The sequence below is a fragment of the Chiloscyllium plagiosum genome, unplaced genomic scaffold (genome assembly GCF_037043375.1).
Source record: "Chiloscyllium plagiosum isolate Xiang-an unplaced genomic scaffold, Cpla_swu_hap1 HiC_scaffold_29, whole genome shotgun sequence".
In the NCBI taxonomy this organism is placed as follows: domain Eukaryota; kingdom Metazoa; phylum Chordata; class Chondrichthyes; order Orectolobiformes; family Hemiscylliidae; genus Chiloscyllium; species Chiloscyllium plagiosum.
Window position 1 is genome coordinate 16,956,068 of NW_028270167.1, and position 26,248 is coordinate 16,982,315.

At 39.2% G+C, this 26,248-nt stretch overlaps 1 protein-coding gene across 4 annotated transcripts in view; it reads left to right on the forward strand.

Annotated features, from left to right (window-relative positions):
• The window catches only part of LOC122540666 (uncharacterized), a 112,762-nt gene that overhangs the window by 13,077 nt on the left and 73,437 nt on the right, over window positions 1-26,248 (forward strand). For all 4 annotated transcript variants that reach the window (XM_087976396.1, XM_087976395.1, XM_043676702.2 and 1 more), the window contains 10 exons: window positions 3,437-3,524; window positions 3,614-3,667; window positions 4,237-4,363; window positions 10,457-10,539; window positions 11,201-11,295; window positions 11,954-12,016; window positions 14,475-14,529; window positions 23,136-23,301; window positions 25,008-25,044; window positions 25,196-25,370. In XM_087976396.1, the coding sequence (XP_087832522.1) occupies window positions 3,437-3,524; window positions 3,614-3,667; window positions 4,237-4,363; window positions 10,457-10,539; window positions 11,201-11,295; window positions 11,954-12,016; window positions 14,475-14,529; window positions 23,136-23,301; window positions 25,008-25,044; window positions 25,196-25,370 (943 nt within the window). The remainder of the gene's footprint in view (window positions 1-3,436; window positions 3,525-3,613; window positions 3,668-4,236; window positions 4,364-10,456; window positions 10,540-11,200; window positions 11,296-11,953; window positions 12,017-14,474; window positions 14,530-23,135; window positions 23,302-25,007; window positions 25,045-25,195; window positions 25,371-26,248) is intronic.

Genomic DNA, 26,248 nt, shown 5'->3' on the forward strand with positions numbered 1-26,248 from the left:
ATGGGTGACTTTTTCGAGGTTAATAAAATCATGAGGGGCATGGATAGGGTAAATAGACAAGGTCTTTTCCCTGGGGTGGTGAGTCCAGAACGAGAGGGCATAGGTTTAGGGTGAGAGGGAAAAAAATGTAAAAGGGACCTAAGGGGTTACGTGTTCACTCAAGAGTGGGGTATGTATGGAATGAGCTGCCAGAGGAAGGTTGGTGGAGGTTGGTGCAATCACAGTATTTAAAAGGCATCTGGATGGGTATATGAATAGGAAGGGTTTAGAGGGACATGGGCCAAAGTGCTGGCAATTGGGACTAGATTAATTTAGGATGTCTGGTTGACATGGACGATTTGGACTGAAGGGTCTGTTTCCAAATTGTACATCTGTCTGACTCTAAGTCAGACAGAATGGCACAGATCAACAATCTGAATGCAGATTGTGGAATGGTTTCCAATTTAAGGCCCCTTTACAATAAATGATTATTGTGGTCCTAGCAATTTTAATTTTAAGAACGCACACATAAGCAAATTGTCTGCAGCTAAGCCAATTAGGAAGTGCATTTTTTTATAATCTGCACCTGAATTTCAACTGGCTCAATAAGAAGTGAAATTTTCTATAGCATCATATACTTCCAGAATCTCAATTTCCAAAGACAGGCTGAAATTCAAAACAAAAGCTGACCAGAACTCGCTACACAAATGCCATTCATCATTTTAATTCCTTGGGTTTTGTGAGGCCGTCAACTCCTTGCTCCATAAATAGGTCCAGTAGCTGTTCTGTTAGAAGATTTGATAGCCATTTTGTGACAGCAGCATATCAAAGTGTTGCTGGGAAAAAATCCTGGTTGTCTTTTAATAGTGCAGTAAAACTGATATATGGTTAAATTTAATTGTTCGAAATAGGATGCATTCAAAAGAATGTTATCGTCAACTGCATACAACACTTGAACTGTTTGTTACATTAGAATGTGTCACTACTTGGGAAACCATGCTGATAATCATGCCTCACTTTTGATTTTTTGGTTTTTGCAATGGTGAGATGCTGTTCTTTATGCAGTAGCAGTCGACCTTTGACTCAGTGGTTGATCAGGTGAAAGTGGATCCCTTCATATATGAATTTTTTTTCTACCTTTGTGAGTTTTCTGACTTTCTCTTCACAGTTGGAGAGAGAAGGTGCTGGGTGTCTGCAGGTTCTGCATGTTTTCCCCTCTCTGCCTCGCTTGACACTCAGTTTTTTTAACACTGCAGCTGAACCCATCAGAGAGCTGTTGCCAGGCAGAATTTCCTTAATTCAAGAGATTCTTGGTGCATTTAAGTCTTGAATTCTCTGTATTCTTCCGAAAGAAATCTTTGTATCATACAACTCAGTATGCAGCACTTGAATTTCAAGTTGCGAAACTCATGTTTTTTTTCAGTTATATGACTCCAGCTTCTATTTTGAAAAGGAGGAAACTGATGGCCTCTTACAGAATGTCACTTTGGATTAGGTATTCAGTGAAGAGAACAGTGACTTAGAAACCTGGCTGCAAATCAGCCAATTTTAGGTGCAATCATAGCCTTTTAAGCCTTTCATATGGCACACAGGAAATTTGTCATATTTACGAGCTGTGTTGGTAATGGCCAAAAAAATTTGGGCTGGAATGGTTCCTTTCAATTTTTCTACAGTCCTTTATTTCAGGGCCAATGTTTTCTATGAATGGTGTTATATGTAACACACAATATGTTGCACAATTTTACACTATGCTTTGTAAAATAACATGTTAGTTAATCATGAAGCACCACCTGAGTCATAAAGTTAAAAATCACACAACACCAGGTTATAGTCCAACAGGTTTAATTGGAAGCACACTAGCTTTCGGAGCGACGCTCCTTCATCAGGTGGTAATGGAGGGCTCGATCGTAACACAGAATTTGTAGCAAAAAATTTACAGTGTGATGTAACTGAAATTATACATTGAAAAATTGATTGTCTGTTAAGCCTTTCATCTATTAGAATACAGTGATAGTTTCACTTCTTTCATGTGTAAATCGCAAAACCTTTTTTTTAAAGTTGCATTCTCGGGTTAGCAGTTAACAATGGTGATAGCTAGGCAATATGTTGAAGGTGTTAGCCCCCTGTGTTCTCTGTCTATGCCATGATGTTTAGATTGATTCTAATCTAAAAAGTAAGATAACAGAGTTCTACATGAATGCATGCAGTTTTTGAGCAAAGTACAATGTAACTCTGCAAGTACAAATTCACCCCACAAAATATATGTGTGCATGTGGGTCTGTGTCTGTCTGGGGTGGGGGTTGTGAGTGTGAGAAAGTGTGTGTGTGTGAGTGTAGTGAGTGCAGAGTGTCTTAAGTTTGTGAGGGGGTGCATGTGTGAGTGTGGGAGTGTGTGTGTCTATAAGGGTGTGTATGGGTGTCTATGTGCGTGTCTGTGTGTACCTGTGTCCGTGTGTATGTGAGAGTGTGCGTATGTAGGAATATCTGTGTGTTGTGTGATTTTTAACTTTGTACACCCCAATCCAACATCAGCATCTCCAAATCATCACACCTGAGTCATGGAATGCCTCCCTGTATTTTTGGAATCCAATAAAAGCAAAAATGTCAATGTTGCATAGATTGTTAATGTGATTCCATCAATCAAGCTATTGATTTCTTCTTGGTATACAGCTAATAGATTTTCCAGAGATTTTCATTATTCATTAAATCAGGTGCCTTTACTGTGTTTTCACCCAAATCTTTATATCTTACAGTGTAACTGCATGACTTTCAGACTAACTAGGAAAGAGAAGAAACCATCATGTTTATGGTGTCAAGGAAATGGACCTTTCAAGAAAAGTTAATTTAGTTTTCAGATCAATGGAAATTTATACTAAAAATATGGAGATTACAATATTAATTGAATGCATATTTAATTTCACATTTAATACTCACTGTTAAAATTGATAATGAAGAAACTCAGGGACTTGAGTGCCTGTGGATCCATATTTAATAAAGGGGGTCTTGTTTACCAGAAAGAAAATTAGGTAAAAAAATATAATTTTCTCTGGCATTTTCTCTTCATTTTGTCCTCATTCACCTATGTTGGAGGTTTCTATTCCTAACAGCTGTAAAGTGTAATGTCTTCTATGTTGTTTCTTCTTTCTAATAGTGATCATCGCTCATTAACCATTCAAGTCCAATTATGTAGTTAGAAAGATATGGCAAAAACCACCTATCATCATTAATTTTCTTAGTGAGACACCTGTTTTTACCTCTGGAAGATAAATGAGCTGTAGTCTAGATCATTAACGTTATCTATCTTTAGTGAACATGAATTAACCATGCAAAAGGCTAAGGATCAGTATTAAACTGGTATCTTACTGGTTTGGCTGACATTTGGGTTTGATGAGTGAAGGGTTAAATCTTGACTTTTGGAAACAGTGGAAAACCATTCACAAAGCATTTTTTCCTTGTAGTTATGACGAACTGCGGGACCTTGATCTCAAAACACTGAAGATAATCAATCTTCTGGAATCTGCACATAGGGCTCTACTTGTGTATGCTGTAAGTACTTTAAGTGTATCTAAGTGTCCTAATTCTCTCTCCATGCTCCTGAATGCTCACTTTTTATCTAATTTCAAATTGTTTTTTAGTTGAAGCGACCACTGCTGATACAGTTTGTTCGTGTTGGTGAAAACCTCATCCAGGTGAGAATCTAATTTTTTCCATTATTGCAAAGCTGACTTTTAAAAAGCACTCAACAACAATATTAGATGTGAATATTTAAAATAAATTCATGAAATAAAATTAAATAGAAATGCCAAGGACTGCAATAGCTGTACTGACTATCAGACCAGTCTCAAAGTCAAGAAAATACAATACAATATTCTGTCATAAAAAGATTAGGTCCTTTAAAAGGCTAAATTGATAAGAGAATTATTGTGTGTGTGCTATGCTCAGAACATTTTATTATTTAAATATACTGCTTGTTACAAAAGTTAAAATGATGCATCACCCTCTGAAACAGAGAAAAAGGGATGTTTTGGGTTTATCTTGGTAAGTGAAAGGTACTTTTATTCAGAGGTTAGTGTAGCTGAAAGTGCTTTCTTGCTGAAGTGCTTTTTACGTGCTGCCAGAACATTATCTGTTACAATATATTGAAATTGTGGAGATTTATTATGTTTAAAATAATAGTTATTTTCATTTTGTGCTTGATTGTGTCTTGGAGATGATATGTCTATTTGAAATCAGGCGTTAAAGTTAAGTTTATTTTCAGTGTTGCACTTTGGAAGAAGCAGTAAAAGTGGTAAAGCAGCAAACAATTTTTCGGGATGCCTTGAAGGTGTTGGCCTTTGGGAATAAAATGCAAGCAGCTACAGTCCTTGCTCTTACTGGTCTTCATTGTGAGTACCATGTGATCTGTTACATTACTCTCTGTCAAAACTTGGCTTCTGTTGTTCTTGATAAATTATGCATTGCCTAATCTGAAGTTCTCATTTTCAATTTGGTAAGATTTAATTTTTGTTAAATGATAAATATTTCAAATTCATAGGACTTGTAATTAAATGTTTGTTCGCAAAAAAAAAAACACAGGAAACATTCATGCAAAGGACGTTCTTTTGACTGGATGCTGATGTTAAACTTGTGCTTTGGGTAAGCATCATTTGATGGCAGTAGGCCTTTGACCTACTGTTAAAATAATTTTCCTGTTGATGGATAATGTTTGGTTTAGTGTGTATAAAAGAGATTGAGAGTTTAGGGCCAGCTTTACAGTTCCTTTATCCTGTTAGACATTGTCCAATGGTTTATAGCTGCACATGGAAATCAAGATGGAAAGGGAGGACAGCAGAGTGGAGCATGGTGAAGGGATAGAAAATAATTTACAGTTCGTATCACTTGAGCCAAGACCTTCCAGTATTGTAATGCTTAAATGGGACATCGTGTTTAGTTTACAAAAACAGACTATGCGTTGGACATTATAATTTGGTTTCGTTGTGGCTAGTTTATAAGACAGAAGGAAAAATGATTTTCAGCCATACCATTACAAAGTTAGCATGTACATTTGTGTAAAAAGTTCAGAACCCTCGTTATTGGCCTAACTTTTCATTGATGTCTTGCAAAAGCTGACCTTGGATTTTCAAAGATCAAAACCCAAAAATTTCAAAACCAAACTAGAGAGATTAATGATCTATTACATTATGAGTGTACAGATAGAGTCATATACCACAGAAAACAGACCCTTTGGTCCAACTCGTCTATGCCGACCATATATCCTGAACTGATCCAGTTCTATTTGCCATCATTTGCCCCAGATCACTCTAAACCCTTCTTATTCACGTACCCATCCAGGTGCTTTTTAAATGTTGTAATTATAATCGCCTCCACCACTTCGTCTGGCAGCTTATTCCAGACATGGGCCATACTCTGACTTAAATAGTTGCCATTCAAGTCCATTTTAAATCTTTCCCCTCTCACTGAAACCTGTGCTGTCTAATTTTGAACGCACTTACCTTGGGAAAAAGATCTTGGCTCTTCACCTTATATATACCCCTTATTATTTTATAAACCTTTACAAGGCCACCCCTCCGTCACTCCAGAGAGCCAGTTCAGCCTCTCGGTATTGCTCAGGCCCTCTAATCCAGATAGTAATGAAAATGAATGATAATGAGTAAATGCTTAAGGCTTTTCTATCTTTGATTTCTTATTTATTCAAATTATGTTTGTGATCTGATGAGGAATTTATAATTCAAATGAATTCAGATTACTTTTGCTTTCTTCCACTATGATGGTCCATTTTTGGCCAAATTCAGACATGCATATTAACTCTCCAAAAATTATTCAGATAAAAATTGATTCCATGACTTTATCCGACAACCATGGTCTAAAGATGTGATTTTACATAACTGTATTCTGGCAATTGCACCATCTTCAGAGTCAGATATGAATGTCAGTTTTTCAATGACTGAACTTTGACTGGAAGGTTGAACTGTACAAAGTCAGTTCCGTTGGTAGAATGGGTTCTTTTTCGGTATCAAAATAGTTCTCACAACACATAGTTTGTTGTGATCTGTGTTGAATGCCATCTTGTTTCAGGATCTAAAAGAATGCCGATTGTGTACGACTCTATGGAGACTGACTTAGCAGCAGTACTTCCATGTTTGCTTTGCCACACTCTTACGTTGCACCCTCTCTTTAATGAAACATGCATTCAGCAGCAGCAGAACATTACAATTTTCTGCAAAAGGCTAAGATTAAACAGTATACATTGTAAAGTAGAATATTCTGAGACTTCCCTCATTACATCTGCAAGGGTGTGTAATGAGAAACTTGATTCCTTTTCTCAAAACATAGGATTTTGTCCATGAAAGAACAGATATTTGTATACTTTTGTCTTTTGATGTCATCAGGGCTTCCTATTATAGAGTCATAGACTCATAGAGATGTACAGCATGGAAACAGACCCTTCGGTCCAACCTGTCCACGCCGACCAGATATCTCAACCCAAGCTAGTCCCACCTGCCAGCACCTGGCCCATATCCCTCCAAACCCTTCCTATTCATATACCCATCCAAATGCCTCTTAAATGTTGCAATTATACCAGCCTCCACCACTTTCTCTGGCAGGTCATTCCATACCTGTACCACCTTCTGTGTGAAAAAGTTGCCCTTTAGGTCCCTTTTATACCTAAGGGTGGCTCAGGGGTCAGCACTGCTGCCTCACAGCAACAGGGTCCCAGGTTCGATTCCAGCCTCGGGTGACTGTCTGGAGTTTCCACATTCTCCTCGTGTCTGCGTGGGTTTCCTCCGGGTACTCCGGTTTCCTCCCACAGTCCAAAGATGTGCAGGTTAGGGTGGATTGGTCATGCTAAATTGCCTGTAGTGTTAGGAGCATTACTCAGAGGGAAATGGGTCAGGGTGGGTTACTCTTCAGAGGGTCGGTGTGGACTGGTTGGGCCGAAGTGCCTGTTTCCACATTGTAGGGAATCTAATCTAATTGATACCATTCTCCCCTCACCCTAAACCTATGCCCTCTAGTTCTGGACTCCCCGACCCCAGGTAAAAGACTTTGCCTATTTACCCTATCCATGCCCCTCATAATTTTGTAAACCTCTATAAAATCACACCTCAGCCTCTGACGCTACAGGGAAAACATCCCCAGCTTGTTCAGCCTCTCCCCATAGCTCAAATCCTCCAACCCTGGCAACATCCTTATAAATCTTTTCTGAACCCTTTCAGGTTTCACAACATCTTTGCGATAGGAAGGAGACCAGAATTGCACGCAATATTCCAACAGTGGCCTAACCAATGTCCTGTACAGCCGCAACATGACCTCCCAACTCCTGTACTCAATACTCTGACCAATAAAGGAAAGCATACTAAACGCTGTCTTCACTATCCTATCTACCTGCGACTCCACTTTCAAGGAGTTATGAACCCGCACTCCAAGGTCTCTTTCTTCAGCAACATTCCCTAGGACCTTACCATTAAGTGTATAAATCCTGCTAAGATTTGCTTTCCCAAAATGCAGCATCTCGCATTTATCTGAATTAAACTCCATCTGCCATTGGCCCATCTGGTCAAGATTCTGTTGTTATCGGAGGTAACCCTCTTCGTTGTCCACTACACCTCCAATTTTGGTGTCATCTGCAAACTTATTAACTGTACCTCTTATGCTTACATTCAAATCATTTATGTAAATGACAAAAAGTAGAGGACCCAGTACTGATCCTTATGGCACTCCATTGGTCACAGGCCTCCAGTCTGAAAAACAACCCTCCACCACCACCCTCTGTCTTCTACCTTTGAGACAGTTCTGTATCCAAATGTCTAGTTCTCCCTGTATTCCATGAGATCAAACCTTGCTAATCAGTCTCCAATGCGGAACCTTGTCGAACGCCTTACTGAAGTCCACATAGATCACATCTTCTGCTCTGCTCTCATCAATTCTCTTTGTTACTACTCCAAAAAATTCAATCAAGTTTGTGAGACGTGATTTCCCACGCACAAAGCCATGTTGACCAGTCAGTCCTTGTCTTTACAAATACATGTACATCGTGTCCCTCAGGATTCCCTCCAACAACTTGCCCACCACCGAGGTCAGGCTCACCGGTCTATAGTTCCCTGGCTTGTCCTTACCGCACTTCTTAAACAGCGGCACCACGTTTGCCAACCTCCAGTATTCCGGCACCTCACCTGTGACTATCGATGATACAAATATTTCAGCAAGAGGGCCAGCAATCACTTCTCTAGCTTCCCGCAGAGATCTCGGGTACACCTGATCAGGTCCTGGGGATTTATCCACCTTTACCCGTTTCAAGACATCCAGCACGTCGTCCTCTGTAATCTGGACATTTTGCAAGATGTCACCATCTATTTCCCTATATTCTATATCTTCCATATCCTTTTCCACAGTAAATACTGACGCAAAATACTCATTTAGTATCTCCCCTATTTTCTGCGGCTCCACACAAAGACTGCCTTGCTGATCTTTGAGGGGCCCTATTCTCTCCCGAGTTAGCCTTTTGTACTTAACATATTTGTAAAAACCCTTTGGATTCTCCTTAATTCTATTTGCCAATGCTATCTAATGTCCAATTTTTGCCCTCCTGATTTCCCTCTTAAATATGCTCCTACTTCCTTTATAGTCTTCTAAGGATTCACTCGATCTCTCCTGTCTATACCTGACATATTCTTCCTTTTTCTTAACCAAACCCTCAATTTCTTTAGTCATCCTGCATTCCCTATGCCTACCAGCCTTTCCTTTCACCCTGACAGGAATATACTTTTTCTGAATTCTCGTTATCTAATTTCTGAAGGCTTCCCATTTTTCAGCTGTCCCTTTACCTGCGAACATCTGCCCCCAGTCAGCTTTTGAAAGTTCTTGCCTAATACCATCAAAATTGGCCTTTCTCCAATTTAGAACTTCAACTTGTCGATCTGGTCTATCCTTTTCCATCACAATTTTAAATCTAATAGGATTACGGTCGCTGGCCCCAAAGTGCTCCCCCACTGACACCTCAGTCACCTGCCCTGCCTTATTTCCCAAGAGTAGGAAATGTTTTGCACCTTCTTTAGCAGGTACATCCACATACTGAATCAGAAAATTGTCTTGTACGCACTTAATAAATTCCTCTCCATCTAAACCTTTAACACTATGACAGTCCCAGTCTATGTTTGGAAAGTTAAAATCCCCTACTTTTACCACCCTATTATTCTTACAGATAGCTGAGATCTCCTTACAAGTTTGTTTCTCAATTTCCCTCTGACTATTAGGGGGTCTATAATACAATCCCAATAAGGTGATCATCTCTTTCTTATTTCTCAGTTCCTCCCAAATAACTTCCTGGATGTATTTCTGGGAATATCCTCCCTCAGCACAGCTGTAATGCTATCCCAATCAAAAATGCCACTCCCCCTCCTCTCTTGCCTCCCTTCTATCCTTCCTGTAGCATTTGTATCCTGGAACATTAAGCTGCCAGTCCTGTCCATCCCTGAGCCATGTTTCTGTAATTGCTATGATATCCCAGTTCCATGTTCCTAACCATGCCCTGAGTTCATCTGCTTCCCTGTTAAGCCCCTTGCGTTGAAATAAATGCAGTTTAATTTATTAGTCCTACCTTGTCCCTGCCTGCCCTGACTGTTTGACTTGCTTCTGTTCTCAGCTGTACCCGTCACAGATCGATCTCTTTCTTCACTATCTCCCTGGGTCCCACCCCTCCCACCTTATAGTTTAAATCCTCCCGAGCAGTTCGAGCAAATTTCCGTGCCAGGATATTAGTCCACTTCTAATTTAGGTGCAATCCGTCCTTCTTGTACAGGTCACTTCTACCCCAAAAGAGATTCCAATGGTCCAAAAACGTGAATTCTTCTCCCATATACCAGCTCTTCAGCCATGTATTCATCTGCTCTATCCTCCTATTCCTGCCCTCACTAGCTCATAGCAGTGGCAGTTATCCAGATATTACTACTCTTGAGGACCTCCTTTTTAAATTTCTGCCCAACTCTCTGTAATCTCCCTTCTGAATCTCAACCTTTTCCCTTGCTATGTCATTGGTTCCAATGTGGATAATGACCTCTTGCTGGCCCCTCTCCCTCGTGAGAACACTTTGCACCCTCTCTGAGACATCCTTGATCCTGGCACCGGGGAAGCAACACACCATTCTGCTTTTTCGCTGCTGGCCACAGAAACGTCTGTCTATACCTCGGACTAGAGAATCTCCTTACACAATTGATCTCTTGGAAGCCGATGTACCCCTCTTTGCATTAGAACCAGTCTCCATAGCAGACACTTGGCTACGTTCCTCTGAGAATCCATCACCCCCTGCATTTTCCAAAACATCATACCTGTTTGAAATGGGTATATCCACAAAAGACTCCTGCACTAGATGCCTACCTCTCTTACCTTTTGAGTTACAGTTTATCAATTCAGGATTTAACTTCGTACTTGTTCTGTACCTGAGTTCAGCTACAACACCATCTTTTATTTCTTTGTTGTAGATTTCAGTCTTATAAAGCAATATTCTATTGATCATAATGATCTTTTTGAGCAATTTGAAGATCAGTGCTTTCAGGAAGAGGAGGTAAGAGATTCAACTGACCCTTTATTTTGAAAGTCAATCTTTGTAAAAATAATTATAGAAAAATGCAATCATTTCAAAATGTTTAGCTAATTATTTTTGATATTTTTGAATTTTGGGATGATGAATACTTTTTTTTAAAGTCTTCCTTGAAACACAACGTATATTGATCAGTGTACAGATATTGTGTTGAGGTGCATTGCAATTAAATGACCATGTGCCAATGTCTGTCCTGTGCAGTCAGTACAATAGCACGTATCACTGAACCATGTACCAATAATCATATTTCATCATCACAGTTTCTTCGCAGCAACTCGTTCTTTGGTTAAAAAATGTATTTTAAAAATGTATACTGAAGTATCGAAATGAAAGGTTTTGCTGTATAATAAAATCATTATTCAGCCTTGGATTCCTTGTTTAATGTCCTGTACTGTTTCAATCTTGATAGTACAAATTTGATGTATAGTTAAGCCTCCTCAGTTGTTTGTTTCGTCTGTTGTACTTCAATTTTTTAATTTTTTTCTTTCAAATCCAGCATTCTGTAATGTATAAGAAAATGCTGCCAAGCAAGCAAAGACATTTAGAATTCATTTTCTGTGCCTTGCCAGTGTGTTAGAAAACAAGGATTAGTATTTTTAATGTATTTCACTCTCTTTATGATCAGCGAGCAAAAATATTTCAGGAGCATTGGGAATCAGATATGAAGAAGCAACATTATGAAGCAGCAGTGAAGTCTTTGAATGAGGCAATACGAGTATGGTAAGTTTCAATATTAAGGATTCACATACAAAGTGAGTTTGTACATTCTTGTAAATGAAACTAATGGCTTATTCTAGTACTGTAAGCCTTTTAGTACCCTGGCTAGGTACACAAATTAATTTCATGTTATCTATCTGGGAATCCTACAGTTGTTGCCTTCTGTACAGCAACGATTGCTACTCTGAAGATGAGAAGACCTAAGGTCATAAAAGTATCTGATGTTTTGCTTTTTCCTTTCAAGTGATGAGTTTGTGATTTCAGTGGAGGACTTGAGGCTGTGGCAGGTTACCCCAGGTTGCTTTTTCAGCTATATAATGTTCATTCATAGAGCATTAGCAATATCTGTTTTCCTTGGACTAATGAAGCTGATGAAAATCTAGATACCCCTGGAACTCTTCCCCTCTCATATGCTTTTTCCTCCTTATTTTTGTATTTTGTGACTCAACTTTCAAAGGGAACTTCATAAGATGCCTCGATTGTCCAATAAAACACAAAGTAGATGCTCAAAATTATGGTTTTTACTTAGAACCTGCAGTCCACTCAAATGTTTTATTTGTTTATGTTATCGCAAATTATGCATTTGTGAACAATGTGATTTTTATTGCATTCTGTAGCATGTGATTGTATGGAGAACTGATTTGTGTTAATTTTGTTGTAGTGCATTTTATCATTTGCTGTATGAGAAGAGATCTTATTGCTATTTCCAGTTGTGTCAATACAAGTAAGTTTGCACTTGTTCACTAAATATTATTTAATTCAAGATAATCCATTACACTTGGAAAAGCTTAGATTTTGATATCACCTGATGAGATATTATGTTTTAAAAAGTATGGTCTGAAGTATTTGAGGAACTTTTCCCTGATCTCCATAAGATGTAATTATCAAGCAGCACCAGCCAAGATGTCTCTACAGTAAATTTGCTATCTAGTGTTCTTGTTCTTTCTAATTAGGTTTAAAGCCAGTTTAGAACCAGTCTTCTTGAACAAAAACTTATGATTGTTCTTATTTTGGTGTTTGATTGGTGTTACACAAATGTTGTAAATCAGCTTGCGGTGACTCTGTCATCCTGTAGACATGAATTTGAACAAGAAGTTAAGATTCAAACAATTTTCACCATACTTTCATTGAATTTGCTAACATGTAAATTAAAAGCCCTCTTTTATTGAGCCAATAAATAATCAATATTGTAACATCTGTTTTGAATGCTTGGCATACCCATCAGAGGAACTGCTGATGTTTCCACTCTTCTCCATCTTCTTCCTCTAGCAAGTAGACCTATTCTGATTCATTTTATGGAATGACTCAAGTGCAGTCCCTAATTTTGTTTTGTGGAAAAAGTTGTGAATATATTACATTATCACTGTGCTAACCATGTCAATCTAAGCACTTATGCATGAAGGCTTCTTTTCTGCCTGTAATTAAATACTGAATTATAGCTGTGGCATCTTACTACAATGGGTATATTATAAGGAAATTATTGAATTTAGGACCACAGGTATTACAGTTGAAAAAGAGAAAGAAGGTATAGTTGTCAAATTTGCTAATGACACGCAAGTAGAAAAGTACATTGTGAAACGGACGTAAGGATTTTGCAGAGGGATATCGACAGGTTGTGAGTGGGCAAAGCCCTAGCAACTGGATGCCTTGTGGAAAAATCTGAAATGATCCATTTTGGCCAGAAGAATGAAAATAGGGCACAGTGACTCTGTGAGGCAGCAATGCTAACCACTGTGTCAGGGACCGGGGTTCAATTCCAGCCTCAGGCGACTATCGTGTGGAGTTTGCACATTCTCCCCATGTCTGCGTGGGTTTCCTCCGGGTGCTCTGGTTGCCTCCCAAAATCCAAAGAATTACAGGTTAGATGAATTGGTCATGCTAAATTGCCCATAGTGTTAGATGCATTAGTCAGGGGTAAATGTAGAGTAATAGGGTAGGAGAATGGGTCTGAATGGGTTACTCTTCGAAGGGTTTGTGTGGACTTGTAGCGCCAAATGGCCTTTTTCCACACTGTAGGGATTCAGTAATTCTAAATTGAGATTGAAGAGGTCTTAATTTGCAGAAGGGTCTTAGTATGTGAATTGCAAAAGATTAATATGCAGGTACAGCAAGAAATGATATTGATATTGTTCATCGAGAGGTGAGTTGAATGCAAAAGGAACCAAGTAATGTTTCAGTTATACACAGCACTGCTGAGACTACAAATGGATGATTGTATACAGTAGTGGACATTTTATTTAAGGAAGAATGTAAGTGCATGGAAGCAGACCTGGAAAGGTTTATTTGATTAATATCTGGAATGAGTAGGATTTCTTATGAGGAAAGGTTGGATAGATTAGGCTGGCACCAGCTGGTGTCTCGAACAATAAAAGGAGGCTTTATTGAAATATGCAAGACCCTGATGGGTTTTGACAAGATAGATATGGAGATTGTGCTTCCTCTTTTGGGCAAATCTGGATATAGATGCCTTTGCTTAAAAATTACAAATGCCCATTTAAAACTGAGGTGAGAAAAAATCTTTTTTAAAGATTGTGAACATTTGGGACTCTTCCTGAGAAGATAGTAGAAGCAGTGTTCTTGAATATTTTTAAGACAGAGGTAGGTATATTCTTGTTAAGCAAGCAGGTGAAAGGTCATCAGGCTTAGGCTAAAATTGGTTGTGAGCTTATAATCAGATCGTCCATGATATTGAATGGCATAACAGACTGAAAGCTGAATGACCTATTCCTGCTGCTTGATCATATGTTTGCACAATTAATATATAGGTTGCCATGTGTAATGTTCCATCTTATTGCTCATTGCTCAATTAAATCCAAACTTGCCATGACCACAAGTATGCTTTTGAAAATACAGAATTATGTCAAATACTGTGACTCATTGGTGAAAGCCCATGTCTTTTTCCTGTTTACTTCTTAAGATTTAAAAGATAAAATGTTGCCATCTATGGATTTTGGAAAATGACTGGACCGGGCCTTTGCCATTTCTTCGTACAACTTCCCACTGGGGAAATAATGTAAATGTTCTGTCCTTAAAGTAGAATTTTTGCGTCAGTTTTGATAAGTGGCCATGACAAAATCAGAGTTTGTTTGAATGCATTCATCATAACAAGTCCAATCTTTATTAAACTGTTGTATTTATGCATAACATTTTGTTCATATTGTGCCACTTTATATTTTGGACAGAAAAGCATGGAGTGATGCCAAAAGGTGCATTGTTCTGAGCCCTCATTCCATAGAGGTATGTTTAACATAGGCATTCAGTTAATAATTAGATTTTCTTGGGAGTTTCAATTGATACACCATAAGCAAGAAAAACTTCAGTGCATCTGAACCCCTTATGATAACTGCTGAGAAGTTGCATCCTACGTTTTATGTGATTGGGTTGCGAAGACCGTTTTTGCTGCCTTTGGTGACTCTTAGTGGAAAATGTTAGGATTCTTTCCATTATTGTTTGATGACATCCTCACTGAAGCTTTTAAAGTGATGTTTCAGTTAAGCACTGTACAAATTAGTTTATTGTTACGTGGGAGAAAAGCAAACCACTTTGTCTGCCCACTACTTACTCACAGAAAGCATGTCTATTTTTAGTCAAAGACAGTCTACCTGTAATGCCACTTGCACCTCAACTTGACCAGACTCCACTCAGGAACTAACAGTGAAACGAGACATTACCTAAACAGTTTCCCAACTGAAAGAATACACTGCCGCGATGATCTGCTAACTGGTTTTCCTACCTTACAATAGTATCGCTGCTCCTGAAGCCCCGAGGGCATTCCCTGTCTCCCCTGGTACTCAATCCCTACAAAGCCCACGCAGACTAGATGGCACCCAGAAACCTGACAAGGATTAATACTACCCTAGGGACCTATTGAAGCCAGGATGCTATCCATTAGTATGCGTTTCTGCAGATTAGCTAAACCTCCTGTTATAGGTGTTAACTGATGGATACTGCTGGACAAGCAATTGTTTTATATTAAGTGTAATTGAAACTGCATTGTCTTGTAATTAACATTACACTGCTGTAACCCTATAAAACTGACTGTACCTACTGCTCGGAGAGGAGAATCCTTGACTTAACTGTGCAAAGTGTCTGTTTTGCATCAGTCCAGTCAATTCTTCCCACGATATTATGAGAAATAAATCAGTGTTCATCAATTTCACAAGATCAGTGTGTGGCCTCTATTTGTAATTGAAAAATTGTCCGACATGTTAACACTCACTCACTCATAGCTTAAAAATGTGTTGCTGGAAAAGTGCAGCAGGTCAGGCAGCATCAAAGGGACAGGAGAATCGACGTTTCGGGCATAAGCCCTTCTTCAGGAACTCACTCACTCATATGAAAGTATAAAAAACTTTAAATTGTACAAATGTTCTACTTCTCATTAATATGTGTTAGTGCACACACTCCTCAAGCATGCAAAGAAGAAAAACAGAAAGAGATCATTCAGCTTATTGCGTCCACAGTTACAAGTATCATCGCAGTCAGATGAGTATCGTTTTCTTCTGCCAATTTTCTACACTTCTCCCATACCCTTTCAGTTTATTTTTGTTCATCTTATCATCCAGTAACCTCTTGAATGCAATTGAGCCTATATCCACCATACTTCCAGATAGTGCATTCCATAATCTAATTACTCATGTGAAAATGTTTTTTCTTACATTCACATTTATACCTTCTGCAACTCACTTTAAATCTGTGCCTGCTGGTTCTTGATCCTTTTGCAAGCAGGAACAGTTTCTCCCTAACAACTTTATCAGGCTTGCCTGTGACACTGGAAACCTCTGTCAGATCTCATCTGAGTTTCTTCACAGAGTACAGTCTTAATTTCTGCAGTCCATCCCCATTAATTAAAACTTCTCATCCCTGGAACAGCCTTGTCAATTGCATTTGCACTCTCTTGTAATGTGCCCCCAGAACTGTACACAGTGAAGTTTAACGAGTGTGTGAAACAAGTTCAGCATCATTTCCTTGTTCTTACCTTCAGTGCTATTATTAGTAAAGCTGAGGATATTGTAGATATTTTTAATCAGACCATTCAAACATGTTATATACACCAATGATTAGATGGAAAGCAAATCCAAGCTATCTAGCCGAAAAGAAGAGACACTACCTTTGCACCACCAGAACTGTACTGCTATGTTCAGTGCTTCTGTACCCCCTTTAGAGTCATAGAGTCACACAGCATGGAAACAGACCCCACGATCAAACCAATCCATGCCAAACATAATCCCAAACCAAACTAGTCCCACCTGCCTGCTCCTGGCCCATATCCCTCCAAACTGTTCCTACTCATGTATTTATCCAAATGTCTTTTAAATGTTGTAATTGTATGTGCATCCACCATTTCCTTAGGAGGTCCATTCCACATGTGAACCTCCCTTTGTGTTTAAAAAAAACCTCATATCTTTTTCAAATGTCTATCCTCTCACCTTAAAAATGTACTCAAAGTTTGGGAGAAGAATTGTAGCTTGGGTGCTCGTTGTTGTGGTTCTGTTCACCAAGCTGGGAATTTGTGTTGCAGACGTTTCGTCCCCTGTCTAGGTGACATCCTCAGTGCTTGGGAGTCTCCTGTGAAGCGCTTCTGTGATGTTTTCTCCAGCATTTATAGTGATTTGTATCTACCGCTTCCAGTTGTCAGTTCCAGCTGTCCGCTGCAGTGGCCGGTATATTGGGTCCAGGTCGATGTGCTTACTGATTGAATCTGTGGATGAGTGCCATGCCTCGAGGAATTCCCTGGCTGTTCTCTGTTTGGCTTGTCCTATAATAGTAGTATGTCCCAGTCGAACTCATCTGCATGTGTGGCTACTAAGGATAGCTGGTCATGTCGTTTCGTGGCTAGTTGGTGTTCATGGATGCGGATCATTAGCTGTCTTCCTGTTTGTCCTATGTAGTGTTTTGTATGGGAGTTTGTACACTACATTGCATGGGAGTTTGTACACTACATTGGTTTTGCTCATGCTGGGTATCGGGTCCTTCGTCCTGGTGAGTTGTTGTCTGAGAGTGGCTGTTGTTTTATGTGCTGTTATGAGTCCTAGTGGTTGCAGTAGTCTGGCTGTCAGTTCAGGAATGTTTTTGATGTATGGTAGTGTGGCTAGTCCTTTGGGTTGTGGCATGTCCTCATTCTGTTGTCTTTCCCTTAGGCATCTGTTGATGAAATTGCGGGGGTATCCGTTTTTGGCGAATACATTGTACAGGTGTTCTTCTTCCACTTTTTGCAGTTCTGGTGTACTGCAGTGTGTTGTGGCCCTTTTGAATAGTGTCTTGATGCAACTTCTTTTGTGTGTGTTGGGGTGGTTGCTTTCATAGCTTAGGACTTGGTCTGTGTGAGTGGCTTTCCTGTATACCTTTGGTGAATTCTCCATTCGGTGTTTTCTGTACCATCACGCCTAGGAATGGGAGTTGGTTGTCCTTTTCTTCCTCTCTAGTGAATCGGATTCCTGTGAGTGTTGCAATGATGATCTTGTGTGTGTTCTCTATTTCTGTGTTTTTAATGATTACAAAGGTATCATCTACATACCTGACCCAGAGTTTAGGTTGAATTTGCGGTAAGACTGTTTGTTCTAACCTTTGCATTACCACTTCTGCTATGAGTCTAGAGATGGGTGAGCCCATGGGTGTGCCGTTGATTTGTTCATATAAACACTACTATTATAGGACAAACCAAACAGAGAACAGCCAGGGAATTCCTAGAGGCATGGCACGCATCCACAGATTCAATCAATAAGCACATCGACCTGGACCCAATATACCGGCCACTGCAGCGGACAGCTGGAACTGACAACCGGAAGTGGCAGATACAAATCACTATAAATGCCGGAGGAAACATCACAGAAGCGCTTCACAGGAGGCTCCCAAGCACTTAAAAATGTACTTCCTTGTCTTGAAATCCCCCATCGTAGGGAAAAGGCAATTACCATTAATTCTATTAATATCTTTCATTATTTTATAAACTCCTTCCAGATTACCTCTCAACCTGCTATGCTCCATTGTAAAACGTCCCAGCCTATCCAGTCTTTTTTTTCCTCAAACCTGACAACATCCTGATATGAACCCTGTCCAGCTTGATAATATTCTTCCTCTAACTGAGCAACTGGAACTCGATACAATATTCCAGAAGAGGCCTCGCCAATGTCCGATACAACCTCAACATGACTTCCCAACTCCTGTACTCAAGGGACAGACGCTTGCCAAATGTATTTTTAACCACCCTGTCTCTGTGTGAAGCAAACTTAAAAGAATTATGTACCTGCATCCCTAGGTTTCTCTGTTTTATAACACTAATCAAGGCCCTACCATTAATTGTACAAGCCCTACCCTTGTTTGTTGTACCAAAATGCAATACCTCGTATTTATCCACATTGAACTCCATCTGTCATTTTTCCACCCATTGATCCATTTGATCAAGATCCCTTTGGAATATTACAGAACTTTCATCACTGTCTACAATGCCACCAATTTTATAGAGTTATAGAGATGTGCAGCATGAAAACATGCGTCAAGATATCCTAACTTAATGCAGTCCCATTTTCAGCACGTGGCCCATATCTCTCTAAACCCATCCTATTAATATACCCATCTAGATGTCTTTTAAATGTTGTTTTTGTACTAGCCTCCACCACTTCCTCTGGCAGCTCATTCCATACATGCATCACCCTCTGCGTGAAAAGTGCCCGTTAGGTCCCTGTTAAATCTTTCTCCTTTCACCCTAAACCTATGCCCTCTAGTTCTGGACTCTCTCACCCCAGGAAAAAATATCTTGTCTATTTATCCTATCTGTGCCCCTCATGATTTTATAAACTTCAATAAAGTTACCCCTCAACTCCAGATAAAACAGCCCCAGCCTATTCAGCCTCTCCCTATATCTCAAATCCTCCAACCCTGGCAACATCCTTTAAATCTTTTCTGAACCCTTTCAGTTTTCATAACACCCTTCCGATGGGAGGAAACCAGAATTGCACGCAACATTCTAAACGTGGTCTAACCAATGTCCCGTACATTGCCAACATGACCTCCCCACTCCTGTACTCCTACTCTAACCAATAAAGGAAAGCATACCAAATGCTGCCTTCACTATCCTATCTACTTGCGACTCCACTTTCAAGGAACTATGAACCTGCACTCCAACGTCACCTTCAGTGACACTCCCCGGGACCTTACCATTAAATGTATAAATGCTGCTCTGATTTGCTTTTCCAAAATGCAGCACCTCACATTTGTCAAGATCAAACTCCATCTGCTACTCCTCAGCCCATTGACACATCTGATCACGATCCTATTGTACTCTGAGGTAACTTCCTTTGCTGTCCACTACACCTCCAATTTTGGTGTCATCTGCAAACTTACTAACTATATACCTCCTTTGTTCACATGCAAATCATTTATGTAAATGACAAAAAGCAGTGGTCCCAGCACTGATACTTGTGGAACACCATTGGTCGCAGGCGTCCAGTCTGAAAAGCAACCCTCCGCCACCACCACCCTCTGTCTTCTACCTTCCAGTTCTGTATCCAAATAGCTAGTTCTCCCTGTATTCCATGAGATCTAACATGGCTAACCAGTCTACCATAAGGAATCTTATCGAACGCCTTACTGAAGTCCATATGAATAATGTCCACTGCTCTGCCCTCATTAATCCCCTTTATTACTTCTTCAAAAAACTCAATCAAGTTTGTAAGACATGATTTCCCACACACAAAGCTATGCTCATTATCCCTAATCAGTCCCTGCCTTTCCAAATACGTGGACATCCTTTCCCTCAGGATTCCATCCAACAACTTGTCCATCATCGATGTCAGGCTCACTGGTCTCTTGTCCCTTGGCTTTTCCTTGTCACCTTTCTTAAGTAGTGGCACCATGTTAGCCAACCTTCAGTCTTCTGTCATCTCATCTGTGACTATCGATGATACAAATATCTCAGCAAGGGGCCCAGCAGTCACTTCCCTCGCTTCCCACAGAGTTCTAGGGTACACCTGATCAGGTCCTGGGGATTTATCCACTTTTATGAGTATCAAGGCATCCAGCACTTCCAACTGTGTAGTATGGACTTTTTTTAAGATGCCACCACCTATTTCCCCATGTCATCCATGTCCTTATCCACAGTCAACACTGATGCAAAATACTTGTTTCGTAACTCCCCCATCTCCTGTGGTTGTCATCCGTAAACTTACTACCCGTGCCTCTGTGTTCTCATACAAATCATTTATATAAATGACAAACAAAAGGGGACCCAGAACTGAGCCCTGTGGAACACTGCCAGTTGCAGGTCTCCAGTCAGAATTACCATTACTCTCTTGTCACCTGCCAGTAAGCCAATTATATATTCAATTGGCAAACTCACCCTGAATCCGATGTGACCTAACTATAAAATTAGTCTACCATGCAGAATCCTGTCAAAGGCTTTACTGAAATCCAAATAAGCAATGTCTACTGCTCTGCCACCATCAATCTTTTTGGTAACTCACTCAAACATCTCAGTCAAATTTGAGACACGGTTTTTCTCTCTTAACCTGGCTGACTATCCTTAATAAATTTATGCCTCTCTAAATATCCATAAATCTTATCTTTTATAATCACCTCCAACAATTTACCCACAATTGAAGTCAGACTCACAGGTCTATAGTTCCCTGGTTTCTCCGTACAACCTTTCTTAAACAAAGGTACAACATTAGCCACCCTGTCATCAGGCATTCTCTCCCATACTTATAGATGATGCAAATATTTCTTCAAGGGGTTTTGTAATTTTCTCTCTTATTTCCCATAACGTTCTGGGATACATTAGGTCAAGTCCTGGAGATTTATCCACCTTTATATTCTCTCAGACCTCCCGAACCTCCTCTTCTGTACTGTGAATTGTTTTTAAAACATTGAAGTTTACTTCTCTGCATTCTCAAGACTCCATTTCTTTCACCACAGTAAAAACTGACATGAAATATTCATTTAGTATCTCTCCCATTTCTTGTGGTTCAGCGCAAAGATGACCTCCTTTCTGTCGTTACCCTCTTGCTATTAATGTATTTATAGAATGTTTGGATTATCCTTAATCTTGTCTGCCATTGCTATCTCATATCCCCTCTTTCCCTTCCTGATATCTCTTAATGCCCCTACAAGTTTTATATTGATTATTCAATTGAACCAAGTTGTCTATATCTGAAGTAAGATTCTCTTTTATTCTTGACTAGAACCTCAATATCTTTATTCATCCATTGTTTCTTAATCTTACCAACCTTCCCCTTTACTCGAAGAAGAACAAAATGCCTTTAAGTTCTCATCATCACACTCTTGATTGCCTCCCACTTGTCAGACGTCCTTTTACCCGTGAACAGTCTACTCCAATCAATTTTTGAAAGTTCATGTCTCATACCAATAAAATTTGCCTGACTCCAATTAAAAACTTTAACTTTTATGGAAGGTGCGTCCTTTTCCATAACCATTTTGAAACTAATTGAATTATGATCACTATACCCAAAGTGTTCCCCTACTTTTATTTCAGTCATCTGTCCTGCCTTATTGCCCAAAATAAGGTCTAGTTTTGCTCCTTTTCTAGTAGGACCATCCATATATTGATAAGGAAAATTTGATAAATTCTTCACCACGCAAATTTTTAACACTAATGTAGCCTCAGTCAGTGTTGGGAAAATTAAAATTCCCCATTAGAATTGTAACCCCTATTTTATATATTGCCTTTTAGTGTTCTGACCAAATTCTGTCACCACACATGTTTGCATTAAACCCATCTACCACCTTGCACTCCTCCATATCCTTTTCTATGTCCTTTTGGAGTGTTGCACTGTCTCCCTCAATTTACAATTCTTCCAGATTTTGTCATCTGAAACCTAATGTTCCCTTCGTACCAAGGTCCAGATCATTAATGTATATCAGGAAAAGCATGGATCCTGAAACCAAAACCTGCTGAACTCCACTAACCACTTCTCTCTGTTTCCCATCACTCAGCCAACTTGTGGCCTTGTTGCAACTATCCCACTTATAGCATGACATAAAGTGTACTCAAAACTTTTGTGTGGCACTGTATTGAATGCCTTCTGGCAGCCCATGTATATTACATCAACAATGTTACCTTCATTGAGCTTTTGTTATTTCTTCAAAAACTCCAGCATGCTTACTCTTTCTAATCATCCCACCTTGTTTTCTGTGTGATTATTAATTTCATCCCAAATAACTGACTGTATCAAAAGCATCTCCATGACGAAGGTTGAACTGAATGATATTTAATTGCTTGGCATATTTTTATGATGTTTCTTGAACAAGACTATAATGTTTATAATTTTCCAGTGTTTTGGCACCATCCCCAAGTTTGGAGAAGACTGAGAGATTATGGCCAGTGCCTCTGCAAACTCCACTGTCCCTTCAAAATCCTTTCCGAAACTTCCAAAGTATCCGAAACACACTTGAGAACTTTGGAACAGTATTTTATTCAATATGTTCATTATTTGTGAATAGTAAAAGAATCACTAGTACCTTTGTGGGATGGCCCCTATTTATCGGCCTGACGTTGTTCATAAACTTTTTTCTCCCCTCATGTGGCAATGTTGTCTCATTGTAAAGTCCATAGATTGGAAATACGTGCACATTGGGCCATCAGCCATGATTTTATTGAATGGCAGAGCAGTTTCAAAGTGTCGAGTGGTCTACCTTTGTTCCTTGGTTTATGTAATAGTTTGGGATAAAGTTTAGTACCTGTGTAAACTACATATGACTGGAATAATCTCACAGAACATATTAGTAGTTTACATAGAGCCGGTTTTCATAATTTTGTTTAGTAATAGATTTTAAAAGTGCTCTTACATACTTAAATTCTGCTTTATTATATTTTCTCTCCACCATAGGGTCATTATCTATTTTCAGGAGCACTATGTGGAAAACGCTGGTACACTCGTGCATTAAAGGCTAATTCTTTAGCAATTCAAATATGTCAACGGAAAGGGTTGAATGTGAAGGGGTTGACGGAACAACGAGAATTGATCCAAATTGAACAATTACTTTCATCAGAAGGTTGGCACAAACCTCTTTGTTCTTGATGAATCTATTTGTTTCAATAATTTCATTGAATTGGTAATGGTTCATCTAAAGGTAATGTGAACATCTGGACATTTGCTATCTTAACACGTTGTCCCTAACCACTGCTAATATCTTGTTAGAGCAGTTATGAATGTAAAGTGTCAGTATTTTGACATTTAGCTGACATGTAATTTTGTAATTAAATATTTTTAATTGGTGAAAAATCTTAGGGATTTACAATTTTCTTTGTATTAAAACCATTTATTACTTGTACTATTACATTGAATTAATGGAATCTAATTTAATACTTCATGTTCATTGTTCCCTTGATAAGATCAAAAAGCAGAGGAGCAATGTAGAAAAAATTAATGCATGAAATTATCTCAAATTTTTCACGCAGAAGTGTGAGCTTTGAAGCTGATTTTAATGCTGTTGTAATTGCTATAGACACCAATAACAATAAGAAACCAGCAATGTTTTCATGTTTTGCTGTGGTATAAAAGATTATGACATACAATCAACAGGACAAAACTAATGTAGCCAGTTACTACTTGTATTCGCCTTCATGCGTCATCAGGAAGCGAGAAAAATTCTTCATTATTGCTATCAAATGAACTCTGTAATATGTAAGGGCAAAAGTGAGGACTGCAGATTCTGGAAACCAGAGTTTAGATTAGAGTGGTGCTGGAAAAGCACAGCAGGTCAGGCAGCATTGGAGGAGGAGGAAAACCTACGTTTTGAGCAAAAGCCCTTTGTCAGGAATGGAGGCAGGGAGCCTCCAAGGTGGAGGGATAAGTTGGGGGGGGCGGGGAGAGAGAGTGGGGGCTGGGGAGACGGTAGCAAAGAGTACAATAGGTGAATGGGGGTGGGGATGGAGGTGATAGGTCAGAGAGGAGGTTGTGGGGAATGTAGCAAAGCGTACACTAGGTGAATGGGTGTGGGAAGGGAGATTGGCAGGTAGGACAGGTCATGGGGACAGTGCTGAGCTGGAAGGTTGGAATTGGGGTAAGGGGGGGGGGGGGGAGTGGAAATGGTTTCCTCATTTCCCCATCGCCCACCTTACCCCAGTTCCAACCTTTCAGCTCAGCACTGTCCTCATGACCTGTCCTACCTGCCAATCTCCCTCCCCACCCATCATTCACCTATTGTACTCTTTGCTGCCTTCTCCCCAGCCTCCTCCTCCCCCTGCCTTATCTCTCCACCCTGGATGTTCTCTGCCTCCATTCCTGATGAAGGTCTTTTGCCCGAAATGTCAATTTTCATGCTCCTCTAATCTAATCTAAGCGCCACTCTAATCTAACCTCAGCAATATGTAACTCCCAGGTGTACAGTTGTAGTTCTTCCATAAATGCTTGGCTCCAGATGCTATTGGCCTGAAATGAATAGTTATTTTAAGAAATGAATAGACACCAAAAAGTCTCTTTCATAAAATTCTGACTGATAGAGGGACTGTTATTTTAAACTGCAGTTATGGATATTGTCTGGTCAGCATGTTCAGAGATGTTACTGCACACATCAGAGCAAGTGAGACTTGAACCCAGGCCTCCTGGCTCACATACAGGAACACTATAGCTGGACCTAAAATTGAATATTAAGCAATAAGTTGTTTATGTCAGTTGTTCGCCCTTTCTAGGGATTGAAATTTCAAAATTTAATACTTAGATCTGTGTTTTTTAAAACTTGTTTTTGTTTGTTTTCAGAGCAAGCAATTGGGAAGTGGGAGACAGATGACCCGAGGTAAAGCAAATTTAAAATGTTGGTTTTCCTTCAAGTTAAACCAAAAATATTGAATAATATTTCAGAATTTCTTTTTGTATACTGTGTAAATGTTAGACCTTTAATTTGAACTATTATAAGTCTAATTTGGGAAAAACATGTCTCTGTAAAGTTGGAAGGACCAAAGCAGTGATTCTCAGAGTTCTACAGTTGAAGAGGATGATGAAGATGATGACAAATCAAGTGAAGATGATGACGATGATGTGATTCCTACAGTAGAATCTGTGGATATTTGGGTAAAAAATACTAAGGATAATGAACAGAATCAGAAAGCTGTACATTTGGATGTAAGTATACAGTGTATTCCTAACATACTTTAAATGGCTTGCAGTGGATTTGAAAAGTTTTATTCCTAAGCTTTCCATAACTCCCTTGACTAACTTTGATGTAAAATTTGACCATTGATCCAGTTGCATTTCTGTGGGTTGTCTGTATCTAGTAAAATAAAAATGCGTAACTCTTATATAACCCTTTTAGCTGTGATACAGTGTTATGGAATGGTCTCTAGCAATCTATTAGACAATGTATTATTGTCAACAAATACTGAAGCTCACTTTTCGTTTTAGGTAGGGGACCTACATCATAATTCAGACTCTTGTAAAAGTTTCCTTGAATGTGGGAATGGGTATTAAGAGCATTGGTTGTATCATTGTCTGAGGTTTTTAAAATTATCTGACATGTATGACCGATCCAGCAAAAGTCAACAAATCCTTGTGTAGTCCAAGCCAATAATTTTTTTTGTATTTTGGCTTGAGTTTCCTTTATTCCTGTTGGTAACTCATGTGCTGCCCACGACACCACCTTTCTGTAGACCACCAGTTTGTTGAATGTCTGCCCATTTTTCACCTGCCTGAATATGTCATGATCTCCATTTCCTCATCATGACTTTATTTTTAAGATAGTAACATTCTAGGATACACCTGGATTCTTCTTATGGTTTTTGATACAGTTACTTTGGTTTTACATCTTATAACAATACTGGGTAAACCCCTCTGCTAATTTAAACCAGCAACGGAATTTAAACAGAAAAGATTCACCCTGTGCTGTAATCTGTTAAAATCGAGAGGCGAAGAACTATCCCAGTGATAAATATTAAAAGTAAAAATTGACAAGTTTATTTTTTGTTTAAGTCTAACAGAGAATATTAATTAACAACTACTTACAA